The sequence below is a fragment of the Apium graveolens genome, chromosome 6, assembly GCF_009905375.1.
Source record: "Apium graveolens cultivar Ventura chromosome 6, ASM990537v1, whole genome shotgun sequence".
Classification (NCBI taxonomy): Eukaryota; Viridiplantae; Streptophyta; class Magnoliopsida; order Apiales; family Apiaceae; genus Apium; species Apium graveolens.
In genome coordinates this window covers 305,371,973-305,388,849 of record NC_133652.1, presented here as the reverse complement: position 1 = coordinate 305,388,849, position 16,877 = coordinate 305,371,973, and the positions used below count along the sequence as shown (strand labels likewise).

Below are 16,877 nucleotides of genomic sequence, written 5' to 3'. Positions count from 1 at the left end.
TCTGGGGACAACTGCGGGGACTCAACATCTGGGCACTGATGCTAGTGTTCATCTTCTATATCTTCCCTCACTACTGTGTCAACCATGACGTTGAAATTGTAATAGCAACAACAACGTCGTTCTTTTGAACTGTCGTTTTCTTGATCCTGCAATCGAACGACTATGGTTCTGAAAGTCTGTAACTTTTTTGATGTGCTACAGATTTGCCTAAGAGGACCGGAAATTGCTGTAGCTGCTGTTTTATGATGGTAAACTAGGGGGCCGTTTGGATCATGGGATTCCAACCCGGTTAACGGGAATGGGAATGAGGTTCCAATACATTTTTATATTGAAATCTCATTCCCATTCCCGTTAACCGGGTTGAAATCCCATGATCCAAACATTACCTAGCTTCTGCTCTGCAAGCTGTGCTCCTGTAGAAGCAGCCCTCTCAGTTGAGTAGAATCATATTGGTTCATGCAAATGGGAGTTGAGCTGCACTAAAAATGTTTGAATTATTACCTAAACAATTAATAAATGAAATATACAAGCATGTGTGTTGATTCTTATATAATAATTAAAATACATCATCACTATTATATTTATAAAAATAAGCATTATTTTCATAACAAACCGAGCATGCTGCATCCCAAATATATTTTAGACTTATATATCACAAACCAAAACTTAATATAAATTACTATAAACAATGTAAACCTATATTTATATTTGATTTTAAAATTTGAAAGTTTATATCAAATGAAAATGAAAATTTACATTCCAAAAACGAAGGGATAAGAGAACAAGTAGGAGACCAGGAGTTCAACAATTCCTCTTCATGTCCATTTTCATGGTAGCCACTGTTGGCTTTCAAATTCCTCTCCCCCAAGGTATGTAACTATGGATGTATGCACGTTATGATCTAGTAAGGGGCACCGGGGCACGTGTGCCCTATAAAATCAAATTTTACGTTTTTCTGCCATTAATGTTTTGAAAATATATGAAACTTCCCCCAATTTGCCCGGTGTCCCCTTCAACTAAAATTCCTGGATACGCCCCTGAATGTATGTATATATTGTTTGTATGAATGTATGCATGCATGCTTGTATGAATTTTTCTTTGTATGTTTGACAATGCAACATGAGTTTTCATTTTCTGTCTCATACTTTTTAGAGTTTAGTTTTCTATTTAGTTTTCTTGAAGACTGTAATTTTCATTAAAATGAAATTTACTTGGTACTAATTAGTCTTAGCTGATGGATAAATTACAAATAGAAGAAGACCTAAAACTTCATCCCACAAGTATTAGGGTTTGTTAATGATATAAGATTAAAGCCAAGTTCAGCCTTATGATGCAGATGTAAGGCTGCAAACTCCACCTCTTTCGTCGGTTGAAATTTGAAAAACGATGAATTCTTTCGTTTCCAACTCCTTGTTCCTTCCTCATGATATGTTAAAAAATGCATTTTAGGTATGTAGTGTAAGTTCTAGGGAATCTACCATAATTAGGAGTTTGATAAATCTCAACAGATTTGTCATTTCCTTCACGGCCGGCCCTGAGTTTTGAGATGCCTATGCTATCTAAAAAAAAATTGGATTATTGTTTATAAAAGCATAAAAAATAACAAAATCAGAGGTGGTAAAAATGAATTGAAGAGATACTAAACTCTCAATACAGGATAATCGGATAATCATAAGAAAGACGGGGAAATCACTCAAGTACCTAACATGACAAATGATAATTCTGACTTGAAGCAATCCTCATTTAGGTGCCTCAATTTATTAGATAAAATCAACTTCTTAACTTGGGGTGGGCTTTTCCTAGTTGGAATCGATCAGATGTCATGTTATGACTTTGTGCTGAACCATTGTTAGGAGCTGAGTTTGCAACAATAAATTATGTAATTTGTGCGAGATGTTTCTCTGTTTGTTCTTCTACTAAAGAGGCTCCATTTAGTGTACAATTAAGTTAGCCTGATTTTTCATGACTGCAGGACATATCATCGAGGTATCCTCTGTTTCTGTACTGTGCTGTATGTAAAATGTAGGTAGTTGTATCGAGACATTATAGACTTTGACACTCTGATTTACCATCTTCAATGATCTGATTTTGTTTCTTGTTTCTTAGTTTTACCTTGTCTGTAATGTGCACAATCCAGGAAAAATTCAAGATCCTAATCCTGTAGAATTTCTTGATATGTCTAAGTGCGTTATAAGTAATTTTGAAGATTTTTTTGCATTTGTCTCCTTCCCTAATACTCACAGAGAACATAAGGAGGTGTATAATTGTCTTCCTTACCTTCTTTGTGTACCATATAGTTCATCTGGCCTTTGTTTGAATGCAAATGCAACGACTATAATTATGCTCTATCTTTATGCATCTTAGAATATGTCTATCTGTTAGGGAAAAGTTAAAAACGCGAGATGGAACCTGACAAAACCTCAGATGCAGCAACATTTAAAAAATTGTGCCGTAAATTTTCTTCATCTTCTGCACAAGGTAGTAGACACGTTTTTATTTCTAACTATTTTTCTCAAAAGATTTTGTGTGTGTTTTTGAAGTCACGTGTACATATGTGATTATTGCAGACTTGAGATGTTATGATACGCAAAAGGAGAAAGAAGATGCTTCCTCTCCTAGGGGAGTCATAGAAGCTTGCATGAATAGCATGTATAAAGGATCAGAATCTGTTGATAATAGCACATCGGAATCTGAAACCAGTTCATCAAATCCAAAAACACATACTCGTTGGCGTAAATTCGTTAATGTTTGGAAAATTAGTCCTATTAAGAGATTACCTTTAATTCCCCTAAAGACTATTCCAATGCTATCAAGTAAAAAGAATTCCAGTTCCCGAGACAATGATGACATTGACTTGAACGATTATGAATCTTCCTGGAAAAACTTCAGCCTCCTAGAACTCCAAACCGCAACCTGTAATTTTAGTCCTGGTTAGTACTTCTGGAAACATAGATCTCAATGTAAAACATAAACATATTTTAAATTTAAATTAGGGTGTACCGACTTGCTGAGGAAGAAGAAAGAATTTTGTGGCGTAGGACACTCTGATAAGAGCCTTGCACTAAGGATGTCCAAAAAGTGATGTGCGTATACTCTTGCAAGTATAAGTGACCTGGTCTTCTTTTTAGTGGATCAGTTGCGGTGGTATCAGATTTTCGTTCACAATATTACTAGCTAAATGGACAGTTCTATATTATTAAAATTTTGTTGAACAAGTTATATTAGACCTCTCTCTCTGTCTCTCTGTCTCTCTGTCTCTCTCTCTCTCTCTCATAAGTTTTCTCTATTTCAGATAATTTAATTGGAAAGGGTGGTTATGCTGAAGTGTTCAAGGGTTGTTTGGCCGATGGACAACTTGTGGCTGTTAAAAAGCTCAACAAAGGGACATCTGAAGATCAGATCACAGATTTTCTATCTGAAATTGGCACTATAGCGCATGTAGATCATCCTAATACAGCCAAAATGCTTGGCTATGGTGTTGAAGGGGGAACGTATCTTATACTTGAGTTGTCTCCACTTGGAAGTTTAGGATCACTTCTCCATGGTCTACCCTTCTCTTCTTCCTTAATTTGTCTTTTATTTGTAACTAGATATCAGCTGTGACATAATATGGACACAAAATTTTTCTTCACATATAAATTCGTATATGATGGTGTCATGGATTGTTTTCCAGAAACAAAGGAAAGATTAGATTGGGGTGCTAGGTATAAAATTATTCTAGGGACTGCTGACGGTTTGCTGTATCTTCATGAGTACTGTCAAAGGAGAATCATTCACAGGGATATTAAAGCAGATAATATTCTGCTCACTGAGAATTTTGATCCCCAGGTTGGTGTTTTAACCTGCAATTGCTCATCCTATTTTTTAAGTGTTTGGTGAATGCTAATTTTGGCTCTCATTTCCGGTTCAACTTAAGTTAAATATAAGTTACCCCAACACACACACAGGCAGGCTCTTAACTGCTTAATTACACATACATGGAATATTTTAGCATTCTTACACTTTAAAAAATATTTCAGAAGTCAACAGTAAGTAGCATTGAAGCTTTATGTACCAGCATATGTGAAATAACAATAGGTATCTTAACTTCCACACTCTACCAAACTGAACTAAGAGCACTTAATGTAGGTAACTAACAAGGACTCAACAGGTCAAGAACTATGTTTACAGTTAAGAATTATGCTAAACAAAATATGAAGGAAGGTCCATTTCCTGTGCTAATTGTATAAATAACTCATTTTTAACAAATGATGCTAGGAGCGTATTCAAATATGCATCCTAAATTCTAAAATTAATCCCGAGAATTCGGTTTTTTCTTATTTAGATTAATGGACTTACATGTATTTATGGGTTTTTCCTTCATTAGTTACTAAGCACGGGTTGAGCCCTATGTTACTCGGACTCGGCTAGAAGTGTCCGACATGGACACATGTCCAAGTATCGGACTCAGAAACATTTTAAAAAATATGCATGTTTTTGGCTTCAAATAAGTGTCCGAGTCCGAGTGTCGAGTGTCCGACACGGGTACTCGAAGGTAAAATGAAGAGTCCGAGTAACATAGGTTTATCACAATCATTCGATCCTTTTCAAGGTTTTCTTCTCGAATAATTAGTAATAATAAGAACACTTTATAATAATTTAACTTAGTGTCAAACCGGGTACGTGAAAGTGTCATGACTGAAATAACTACTTTTTATACAGATTTGTGATTTCGGGCTCGCAAAATGGCTACCAAAACAATGGAGCCATCATAATGTATCAAAATTTGAAGGCACATTTGGGTCTGTGATACAAAACTTGTACACTTTTGGTTTGGTAGGTTATTCCATTAATATACCAATTTATCCTCTCTCAATGACAGCTACTTTGCTCCAGAATACTTCATGCATGGAATAGTAGATGAGAAAATTGATGTATATTCATATGGGGTGCTAATTTTGGAGATAGTAACTGGACGCCGAGCTTTAGATGATTCACAGAAAAGCCTTGTACTTTGGGTACATGTTTTAGAGGTCATTAATATTTCAGCTAATTTTCACATGAATATCTTCTGCTTTACTGTTTCAATTCTGATGCAGGCAAAACCTTTGCTAGAGAGCAGTAAAACTGAAGAACTTGTTGACCCTTCCCTTGGTAATTCTTATAACCAAGAGGAGATGGATCGTGTGCTCTTGACTTCCTCTTTGTGTATCGACCAGAATCCAATTCTTAGGCCTCGAATGAGTCAGGCAAGTTTTAGAAAGCTCCTAAGCCCTCTATTAGTCTATTATATGTCTTCAAATGCCAAGGTGATGTTCCTTTTCCCTTTGAATATGCTAGCAAATTTGTATATTAGGAAAGGCATTTACTATTTTTTTTTCTTATTATAACAACTGAAGTTTTACTATTGCTTCAAATTGAAATTATTAAAAGACGTATCATGTGTTTAAGTACTTTGTCTGCAATTCTCCGCATAACCAAATGAGTTAAAAGGATGATTATGTTGTAACTAAGGGACTATAGAGTACTCGTAGCCGGCTAGAAACTTAACATGCCAGAGGATATTAGCTTCATCTGTTCTGGACGACTGAATTGTAATGTGCATCTCAGACTCTCATTCTGTACACTTAAAAGTACAAACTCTCAAATTGTACTCCAAATGCATTCTCCGTACATTCTTTTTTCCACATATGTTGTCACATTTGACATTGAAGTAAGAGTATTGGTGACTTTTCATCCTTTACAAACCATGAGTTGATAAATTTATTCATTAACTAACATTGGGATACTTCGTTTAATTTTCCATTTTCAAGATTGTTTTTACACTTGATTTGACACAAATTAAACACCCCTTTGCTTGCCGTCTGAGTGTACAGAAATCACTGCATTCTTCGTACCATAGCAAAATAGAAACCTTTTCTAATGTTTAAAATATGAGTAATTGAATTAAGTATCTTGATCAGTTGTAAGGAATTTATGGCTTAATGGACCGTCTTTCGGCTACTAACAACTCTTATTTTCCATATTAGCACACATTATAGAATGTCCATACAAGGCAACAAGTTCTTTAGATCCCAGCATCAAGGTATAGTTTTTTTAACTGAGTTAAATTTGAGGTGCATATTAATTTTAGGTTTATAATGTTATAATCCCTTGTTTGGCGTTTCATTTTTAGTTACTGAAGGGAACCTATATTCCATTAAATGAATAGCAATTTTTAGCAAACTACTGATATAATGCACTTTTTAAAACATTGCTAAAAACATTCAATATCTATTATCTCCTACAACTCTTAAGTACTATTTCAGTTTAGTAAACCCCTTAAGTCTTCTTTCTTGTTGTGAATACATTGATTTATACTGTGTAGTTTGTGTTGCTCATTGGTTCATTAGCTATCATATTATTCAATTTTAAGTAAAATGAAATAAATCAATCAAAGAAGACAAAAACAAAGAAAGTGAAGGTGCATTTGCTTTTTTGAACATTACAATGGGCAATTTAATCTGTTATAAAAGTCGTATCGATGTGCTCTACAGTCCTTTTATGTTTTAACCATCTCCAGAAAAGTTATTGTTTATCATTCAGGTCTTTAAATGAAGTCATTGCACCATGTTTTCAGTGTTCAAGTATTTGCTTCAGGAGACTTCAATTTTGGTTCCAAGTTTAAGAGGCGAAGAATAAACATTCTTTCGTTTCTGTTGCAGGTTTTAGAGCTTCTAAGAGGTGATGATTATAACCCCAAATGTCCAAGAGTGCATCAAAAGCGATTACTTCAAAGAACATACTCAGAAGAGATTAATGATGCAGAAGAATACAACACCACAAAGTTGTTGCCTAACGTGAATCGACTTAGGGAAATAGCTTTGGAGACATAAAAGCACTAAAGAACTTCAGGTAATGGTAATCATTTCTTGACGTTAAGGGAATAGCTTTGGAGACTAACACTACAATTTCAGCAGATGGTAGCGTTTCTTGACGTAGAGTGACTGGATGCACCTTCTATGGATGCCATAAAAACATTTTCGAGCTTTCTCAGGTAGTGAATTTATTTGTTAATAGAAACATTTTGTGCACTTGTACATACAGAGGAATCATGCTATCTTCTGTGGGAATTTAGAACTATTAAACTTGTTGTAAAAGTTCTGGTGATTGTAAACACGAAAGACAACGGGAAGTGCGGAAGAAAAACATTTATTTTTGAGAAAAATGCTTTTAACCAAGTTATGTAATTACAAAATACCACTATTGCATTTACATTAAAAATTTAACATAACTCAATTTGAGCGGATGCCAAGAAAATGGGTTTTCGCGGACTGGTAGACTACTTCAAATCTGCGTTTTCGAGAGGGTTGGCATAACTAAAACCTTTGGATAGATTGGCATGAGGCAAAACTCTTGGACAGCTTGGCACGAGTCAAAATCATTGGATAGGTTGGCATGAACCAAAACTTTTGGACAGGTTGGCATGAGCCAAAAACCTTGGACACGTCAGGGCAAACCCTTACCTTTGGATAAGTTAGGGTGAACCCTAAATATTTGATTGACGGATTCCTTGGATGGATTCCTCGGACATGATTACTTTGACAGATTCACACATTGAATGAAAACACTGGATTTTCATGGAGGTGGTTAAGTCGAGTTCTAACCGTTGAATAACTTAGGGCGCACCCTATAATTTAGAATGATAAAAGAAAAGATCAAAGGCTGATGACTCGAGCTGGCGCCAATATACAGAAATGTTTGGACGAGTCCCTAGATTCTACTTGGCACATAATGCAACTTTGACATGCTACTTGGACGGATTTTTTGGATATTTCAGGACAATGAAAGATTATTACTAACATATTTTTTGCAGGTACTCTATTGAAAAATTCATTCCTGTAATGCAACCACAAGAAGGCAGTGTCCGTGCTCAGAGACCTCCAGGGTATGCCGGGAAGGAAGGTCTCCTCCTGTAGTTAATGAGTATTCTCATTGTGAATGTGGGGTAAACTTTGGTGTGTGTTTTGGGAGCTCTGTCTCTGTAGTTAACGGGTGTCCTCGTTGGGAGATTTCGGAGTATCCTGCACTTGACACCCAAAAACTTGGGATCACTTGTCCGGTAAGGGCTCCTTATCCGGGGATAAGGATGCGTCCAACATTTGGGGTAAATTACGGTTATACCTGCGTCCGCAGATTAGAGAAACTAAAAATGCAATGATATTAGTTTTTAAATAAATCTAATATTTGCAACAGATGTATTTTTTACTTTATCATTCAACTAGCATAATAACCCGTGCGAGTCACAGACTGTTATTTTTTAGCAATAGTTCGGAATTTGGCGTATAAAATTTTTTAATTTTTAATTTTTTTCGATTAATAAACAAAAAAATAATCCTTAATAATTTAACTAAAATGTACAAAAAAAGCACTGTAAATAGTTTGTGTTCAACGAATATTGTTGATTTAATTTATTACAGTTTTTCTTCTTTTTTCAGGCTTGATGTTTGTGGTAATAACAAATATTTTGATAGTTTGTATTCTTTAAGTCAAATATGTTGCTGTTTATTATAATATGTGTATCATATATATGAGTGTAAATTGATGAAAACTTGTTCCATATGATGTAGAAGATGTCTCAGCCCATTCACAAATTTCTCGTGTTGAAGTTTCAGTATAATGTTGTTAAAATATTTGTGGCAGTGTTTAGTAAACAATATATGCATATCAACTATTTATATATAAGATATGTACTTTAAAATATGTTATTCGTGTGGTGGTGTTAGTGTCACACTACATATCATTTTGTTTTCTAGTGTATAGATTAATTTAGCGTTATTTTAATCATTGTCATTTTTTTGTGAATGATTTCAACTTTTTTTCATATACAAATTTATTAATCATATATATTGGCTTCATGTGCCAAACTTTTCTAAATTCGATAAAATATTCATAAATATTAGTACTTAAATTTCTAATACTTTAATGTTATTATGAATGAAATAATACGATAATTTATGTGATCCACATAATTACCTTTCATTTTTCACATAAAATAACTCGAATCAAATCATATATTTTAGTGTGTGTATATAAATATCAGTCATATATTATAATTTTAAATATGAAAATAATTTTATAATAACATGAATTGTTTCATACCAAATTAAACAATCTTCAAAAACTTTTGATTTTATATATAAATTTAATTATATAAAATAATACAAAATTTATATTTTTTTAATTTGGGTACGATCTAAAATTATTAAAGCCAATTCATTTTTCAAATTACTTAATTGCTAGACTTTTTTATTGTAAAAATATCTTTCTTTTGATTCTGTATGGAATATTAATTAGAATATCAAATTTGTTTTTTTAATAATTCGCCTGTATTAAAAAATTATATGCACATAATTTAAATTTTGATATTATTATGTATAATGTTTTAACAAAGTGAAATATGTGGGAAAAAATTGGTCGAGTACAATGTCGTAACTTTACCCGACCGTGCAATAATTTGGACAAAATACTAAGTACTTTTCATAAATCGGGTCAAATTCACGATAAATCACAATAAATTAATCTTGCAATTTTTACATATATTATTTATTGACTTGGGCTTATAAAAGTCTCGAACACATTAAACCACGAGGATGTAAGTTGTTATAAACATTTTATTTTATTGATATAACGTTCTAATCGTTTCTATAAACAAACTTTCTAAATCTGCTAATTGAAATATATACTTTAACTCGATCGAGCTCTGATACATTTGTGATTTTTTTTGTGTTTTTTAAAATCGAGTATATTCTGATGATAAGTTCGAAATAAACCTAAATATATTGGTCTAAACCAAAAATCGAATAAATTTATGCATTATGTGTACATCTAACACTACTCCATTTGTCTCATAATTGTAGACTTATTTGATATATTACGGTCAATTTGATCAAATAACTGAAACATTACATTCTATGTTTTATACTTTCTAACAATATAATTTTTACTAAATAAAAATGCATTATAAACTTTATTTATTTATTTTTTGTATTAGTGTGAACATTATTATTTGATATTATTTGTTAATTCTTATATATAATATCGTAGATTTTAATAAGACGGTTACTTAAAAATATATTATATTATTTATTGAATACATATCAGAATTATTTATATTTTTCATATAACGACTTTCTTTATTTGTTAGATATTGATCAAAATTATTATCATATTTACTGCTCTCATCGGTGCAGTTTTGTCTTTTCAACTTGTGTTGCTCTGAAACAAAAAATGTTGCTCTGGATATAAAGTTTTCCAACATTTAGAAATATATAAATAACTAAATCAATATATATAAGAAAAAACATGACAAAAGTATTTTTTTTCATGAATTATAATAGAAAATTTGAATTTTATTTTTTAGTGACACATATATTAAATGTTTAATTAAAAACATAAAAGATATATTAGTATAATAATATTGTAGTGTTAGAACTAATAGGTAGACTATAATTCGATTATCGCCCATAAAAATGTTTAATTCTAGTAGATATAGGGCAAATTCATCATTTCATTGAGGATAAAAAATCTCAAATGCTAGTAAAAACAGAAGAGAGTGCAGTAGTTTACAAGGTGGGTCATAGATAATCCGAAAAAGGGATAGTTTTTAAGGAGTATACAAGGGTGTAGCGCGAGATTTATTATATTCTATAGCAATTAGTAAGTGCAAAATTGCTTTGAATTAGCAATTGACATTTCAAAGTAGTATTTTAATTGAGACAATGCGGGGAATTAAGTCTTCCTATTTGCACATATATTGTCTTTCGAAAATGCTAGGATATCAAAATGAATATCCCGGTGGGACTCGTATTAATACACGCAGCATATAATTAATTTATAAAAAAATGATCAAAAGCTAATTAACACATCATCATTTGAAAAAGATTTTGAGAGCTCTAGTATTTCTAGAATATATATTACTAAATGTATTGAATATATTGTTGTTAAAGCAGATATATAAAGGACTGAAGGAGGGCTATACTACTGGTTCAGGAAATATTTATGAAGTATTTTATTTGGGACAATGTATCATCTTCTAAACTAGATGATTCATCAATATTATGCTGGTAGAGAACAGGAAGTTGGCTCGCAAAACTTTTTAACAAAACCCAGTAATATCTAGGAACAAACAACAATAAAAGCATATTTTACAAATAATAAAGTTTTCTTTGTTTTTAAAAGAAAAGATAACAATGTTCAAACACTTTCATAGTTTTCATGTTTAAATAGAGGTCTGCCTATCTCTCTATAATCTCCCATTATATCGGAAGATTTCCCTGTAGTGATCCTCCTGACATTCAGTACTTGAGGGGGAAAACATATTCTCGTTTATAACACCAGCAACAAAAGGGAATTTCATATCCTCCAATTCAGCATGAAGTATTTTTCTGACAATTCTTCCATCCTGTTTGAAGGCCAAAATTGGAAGACAAAGATTAAGCAAAAAATAAGCATTGAAGCCATACCAAAAGCTTCGGTCTCAGAGATGAAGCTAGGGATCTCAGAGATATCGATAAGTCAAAGTGAAGACATGAAGTTGAGAGATCTCGACAAGCCAAATTCTCTTATAGAGAACTCAAAGACCTCTACAAGTCAAATCTCTATGGAGAATTAGAGATCTCGATAAGTTAATATACTTATCGAGATGTCAAGATCTTTATATGCCTAACTGGAGATCTTGAGGTAAAATCTCAAAGTACAAATTGCAGACCAGTTCAATATCCAAGATCTACGATCATCAAACAATCCAACCAGCTGGATTGACAAGTCCACAAAAAGCAGCTTGAAGGATGTGCAAGATCAATGGTGAAGATTAACTGATAAAGGAAGATCAAAGTTAACACAGGGTGCAAAGATATGCTAAGCCAGAAATGCAAGTTACACTTTTCCCAAAATATAAATGATTAGTGACAACTTACTAAAGTGAGTAGCATTTCTTATTATACTCTGTGTAAACCAGTAGTTAACCAAAAATATAAAGTTAACACTGGTCCTTTGTTAGATGTAACAATATAGAAAGAAAATCTTGTATTTCTCTCAAGAAGAAGCTAAGCTCTTTATCAACAAAGAGCCTATAAATTTTGTAGCAAAACATTCTTAATTATAATATAAAATTAAGTGAGTTTTGAAAGATCTGTGTTCTTTATTATTGCATGTTTAATTTCTGCAGTAACACATTTCACTGCAAGATTTGATTTACTTTGTTCACAACCATAAATAGTTCAAGAAAAGCATAAAAACACTAAAACACATTCACCCCCCTGTGTGTAATTCATTACCTAACAAGTGATATCAGAGCAAAATCTGAAAGTAAACAGATTCAAGATCTTGGAAGAATGAATACACAGAAGATCAGTAGCATCAAAATTCCTACATTTGACAAAGCTAACTACACTCTTTGGAAAAAGAAAATGTTGTTGTTTATCAGGATGGCCAATCCACTCTATATTCAGATTCTCAAAAATGGGCCCTTCACTCCTATGGTTAGAGTTGAGGAATCTACAGAAGGAGACATGGTTATCTCAGCTCATTATGCTCCCAAGGACCCTGCAGAATACACTGAGCCTGAGAAAGAAAAAGTCTCCCTGGATAGTGGCTTGCAGTTAATCTTAATAGAGTCACTTGACAATGTAATGTATAACAACATTGTCAACTGTGACACTGCAAAACAGATCTGGGAAAAGATAGAGATACTGTGTGAGGGAACTGAGGAAGTTAGGTCAAATCAAAGAAGAATACTTATTTCACTGTATGAGGGTTTTATGGCTAAGCCAAAGGAAGCATTACTGATGTGTTTGAAAGGTTTAACAAGTTGATTAATGACTTGCAGCTTCATGACAAATATTATGAAGCTGAAGAAGTGAACTTGAAATTTTTTCTTACACTCCCTGATCATTTGGAACAGAAAATCTCAGCAAGCAGGGAAGGGAGAGACTTGAGCAGAATAACTCTGGAAGTCCTGTATGGAACCTTGAAAATAGATGAACTAGAGATGATTCAAAGGAAATCATTAAGGTCTGGTCAAGGGCCTGTTGTGGATGGTTGAAATGCCCTAATTGTCAATGAAAGTCGGACCTCTAATGATGAGCCAAGATCCCAGACTCCAGCTGCCTCAACAAGTGAGCAAAGAATCAATGATTCACAGGAACAAGTCATACTGGAACTGGAAGAAGATGAGTTCTACACCCTGGATGAACTTGATGAACTTGATCAATCAATGGCCTATCTTGCAAAGAAAGTTCTCTAATATTAGAGTTAAGAAGCCAAGGATCTTCAAGGGTAAAGGACAGTCATTCAACAAAGACAACAGCTGTAAAGGAAAGGGGAAGTACACATCTGATAGCAAAAATGGTTATAAAACTGGATATGTGGATAGATCAAAGATAAGGTGCTTTAACTGTGATGAGTTGGGCCATTTTGCTATAGAATGCAGGTGACCCAAGAAAGCAAAGAAAGACAAAGCTTATCTTGAATTGGAAGCAAAGTATGAAGCTCTTCTAAAGAAACAGCAAAGCAAAGCCTATATTACAGAAGGTAAAAGTTGGGATGACTATGACAATGATGAAGATGAGAAAGTTGGAAATTATGCACTAATGTCCTTGGAACAAGGATAGTCCTCTTCATCAAAAACACATGTACCAACTCTTACCACCATTGATTTAAATGTGAATCAATATAAGGAAACTGTTGAAAAGATGAACACATAAATATTTCACATTCATACAAGTATGGTGGCTGCTAATGAAGAAGTGAGAAGACTGACAAAGATAAATGAGAAGCTTGAGAATGAGAAACAGGAAACTGAATTGTTAAAAGTGGAGCTTGAAGCTGTAAAACAAGAAAATGTTTATTTAAAGAACAAGCTCAAGTGTGCAAATGAGATTGAAGCTGTGTTAAGGGAAAAACTAGAGAAAAATGAAGTGAAGTTAAAGTCCTTCAGGAATGCATCTGAATTGGTTGGTCCATACCATGAGAAAAATAAGCTATGTGCAAATATTGATATTGGTCTTGATTATGATGCTTGGAACAGTAAGAAGTAAAACATAGGTGACAAAGGAAAAGCAACAGATAATGAAAATGTTCCAATAATGCTGAAAAAGGTTGGTTCACCTATATTCAAGGCATGTGAAGTAAACTTCAGTGAAGAAGAGTTGATTATCAAGCAAGAAATTGCAAATGAGGACAATGAGAAGAAAAGTGCAAATGCAACTCAATCTTCTAAATCTGAAGAAAATCTAATGGACAAACAAAGCACCAAGACACCTGTCAAAGAAATCAAAACTAAAGATGCAAGAAAGAAGAAGAAAAATAGAAATGGGAAAATTGGGATAAACAAAAGCAATAATTTTGCTTATGTTGTAGATGCTCCAAGAAATAAATGTGAGAAATGTGGCTCTGTGAATCACCTAACTCACCTTTGTAAAAAGGATGTTAGCAAGCCAGTTGAAGGAGCCTGCAAATATAATGAAGCAAATGCAAATGATCCCTACTCATTCTGTGACAAGTTTGATTGCATTTCCTGCAATTTCAAAGTAATGAAGAGCTGCCACAAGTTGAGAGTAGACCTCAAAGAAACATAATTGGGTCTACAACAAATAGGGAAAATGCACAACAATCACTAAATTCTATTTTATCTGAAATAACTCATTCTACTTCTGCTTGATCAGTTAATAAGAAGAAAGTACCCAACACTGCTTGGGTTGCTAAACACACTTAAAACTCATTATGTGCAGGGCAAAATGAAGAAGGTCATATGGATCATTGACAGTGGATGTTCCATATATATGACAGGTGATAAAGCCCTGCTATCACAATTTGAGGAGAAGGTTGGCCCTTTGGTGACCTTTGGAGACAACAACAAAAGATTCACAATGGGATATGACAAGATTTTTTCTGGAAATGTTGTCATTGATGATATAGCACTGGTAGCTGGTCTTGAAGTGAATCTTCTCAGTGTTAGCCAATTTGCAGACAAATGCTTTGAAGTTTTATTCAACAAAGAAGAATGTACTTTTATCAGCAAGAAAACTGGTGAAGTTGCTCTGAAAGGAGCAAGGAAAGGAAGCTTATTTATTGCAGACTTGGACTCAATAAATTAGGGTGGAAATTGTTGCTTCTACACCAAGGCATCCACATAGCAAAACAAACTATGGCACAAGAGACTCTCACATCTAAACTACAAGGCAATCAACACTCTGGTCAAGAAAGAGTTGGTGAGAGACATGTCAAAGCTGGAGTTTGCCCAAATTAAAGTTTGTGAGGCCTGCCAGAAAGGAAAAATGAAAAGATCAAGTTACAAGTCAAAAACTATGAATTCCATAAGTGCACCTTTGCAACTTATTCACATGGACTTGTTTGGGCCAGTAAATGTCTTATCAATTTCAAGGAATAAATATGCACTTGTGATGGTGGATGATTTTTCAAGATACACCTGGGTAGAGTTTATGCATTCTAAGGATAAAATTCCACACATCATAATTGAGCACATAAAGAAGATAGAAAAATAGGCTGAAGATCATAACTGTGTGAAAAAATTGTGAAGTGATAATGGTACATAATTCAGGAATGCAACATTGAGTGAATTCTGTAAAGGCAAAGAAAGAACAGGACATTAGTAGAAGCTGCAAGGACAATGCTACAAGATGCCAACCTGCCAACTAGTTTTTGGGAAGAAGCTGTTAATACTGCATGATACACTCAAAACAAATATCTCATCAACAAAATGCATGACAAATCACCGTACTCAATCATGTCTAAAATAAAACCAATAGTAAAGCATCTTCATGTGCTTGGAAGCAAGTGTTACATTCTAAAAAGACAACTCCGAATATGTGGTAAAATTTGACTCAAAGGTTTTTGAAGTAATTTTTCTGGGATATTCATTGGAGAGAACTGCATACAAGGTTTATGTGGTTGATCAAAAGAAAATCATGGAAAACACAGATGTGACTTTGGATGATGACAAATGTTCAGGCTTGGAATGCCTTGATGAAAATGAAGCTGAAGCCCTTGTATTTGAAAATCTTAACATCAACAGTGACTCTGATGTAGAAGGTGAAAATAATGCACAACAAATAATAAATGAAGAATCTACAGGACAAGAGAATCATGAAAATGGAAGCTCATCTCAAACACCTGATTTTGATAGCACAAAATCAGGGGGAGAAAGAGAAGAAGAATCTACAAATCATACCAATAATGGAGAAAATCATGAAGGCACCAATCAACAAATTCACACCAGAAAATGGGATAGAAGTCACAACCCAAATGCAATAATTGGTGATCCAAATGTTGGTATAAGGACTAGGAGTGCAACTGCTAATGAGTGCCTACATGCATGCTTTCTATCTCAAGTTGAGCCCAAGAAAACTGAAGAAGCTCTAATGGACCCTGATTGGATATCTTCTATGCAAGAGGAACATAATCAGTTTGAAAGAAACAAAATTTGGGAGTTAGTTCTTGCACCAAAGAATAGAAGTGTAATTGGAACAAAGTGGGTGTTCAGGAACAAGATGGATGAAAATGGTGTGGTTACCAGAAACAAAGCAAGGTTGGTTGCAAAAGGCTACTCACATGAAGAATGAATTGATTATGATGAAACTTTTGCTCCAGTTACAAGACTTGAAGCAATAAGAATCTTTTTAGCATTTGCCGCACACTCAAATTTCAAAGTGTATCAAATGGATGTTAAGAGTGTCTTCTTAAATTGTGAGTTAGAAGAAGAAGTGTATGTGCAACAACCACCTGGCTGTGTGTGGCGGTTAGAGTTTATTGGCCCGCACACGAGCAGCTTCAGCTTCCTAGTGCTTTTATTGACAGTTCTAGGTTGTTGAGTATGTAAGAATGGTATGGTGGGAAGC

The 16,877-nt window shown here is 33.8% G+C and overlaps 1 protein-coding gene across 2 annotated transcripts; it reads left to right on the top strand.

Moving 5' to 3' along the window:
- Positions 1-751: 751 nt before the first annotated feature.
- Positions 752-8,100, top strand: LOC141667680 (receptor-like cytosolic serine/threonine-protein kinase RBK2). 2 transcript variants are annotated; one of them, XM_074474263.1, is made up of 11 exons: positions 752-869; positions 2,383-2,478; positions 2,568-2,930; positions 3,293-3,544; positions 3,674-3,828; positions 4,702-4,781; positions 4,862-4,997; positions 5,079-5,228; positions 6,684-6,873; positions 6,939-7,015; positions 7,835-8,100. In XM_074474263.1, exons 2-9 carry the CDS (start codon positions 2,403-2,405, stop codon positions 6,852-6,854), a joined length of 1,383 nt encoding a protein of 460 aa, XP_074330364.1. In that variant the 5' UTR covers positions 752-869; positions 2,383-2,402; the 3' UTR covers positions 6,855-6,873; positions 6,939-7,015; positions 7,835-8,100. The 2 variants fall into 2 exon arrangements, with proteins under 2 accessions (XP_074330364.1, XP_074330365.1); XM_074474264.1 differs by lacking the exon at positions 752-869 and adding an exon at positions 965-1,043.
- The last annotated feature ends 8,777 nt before the right edge of the window (positions 8,101-16,877 follow it).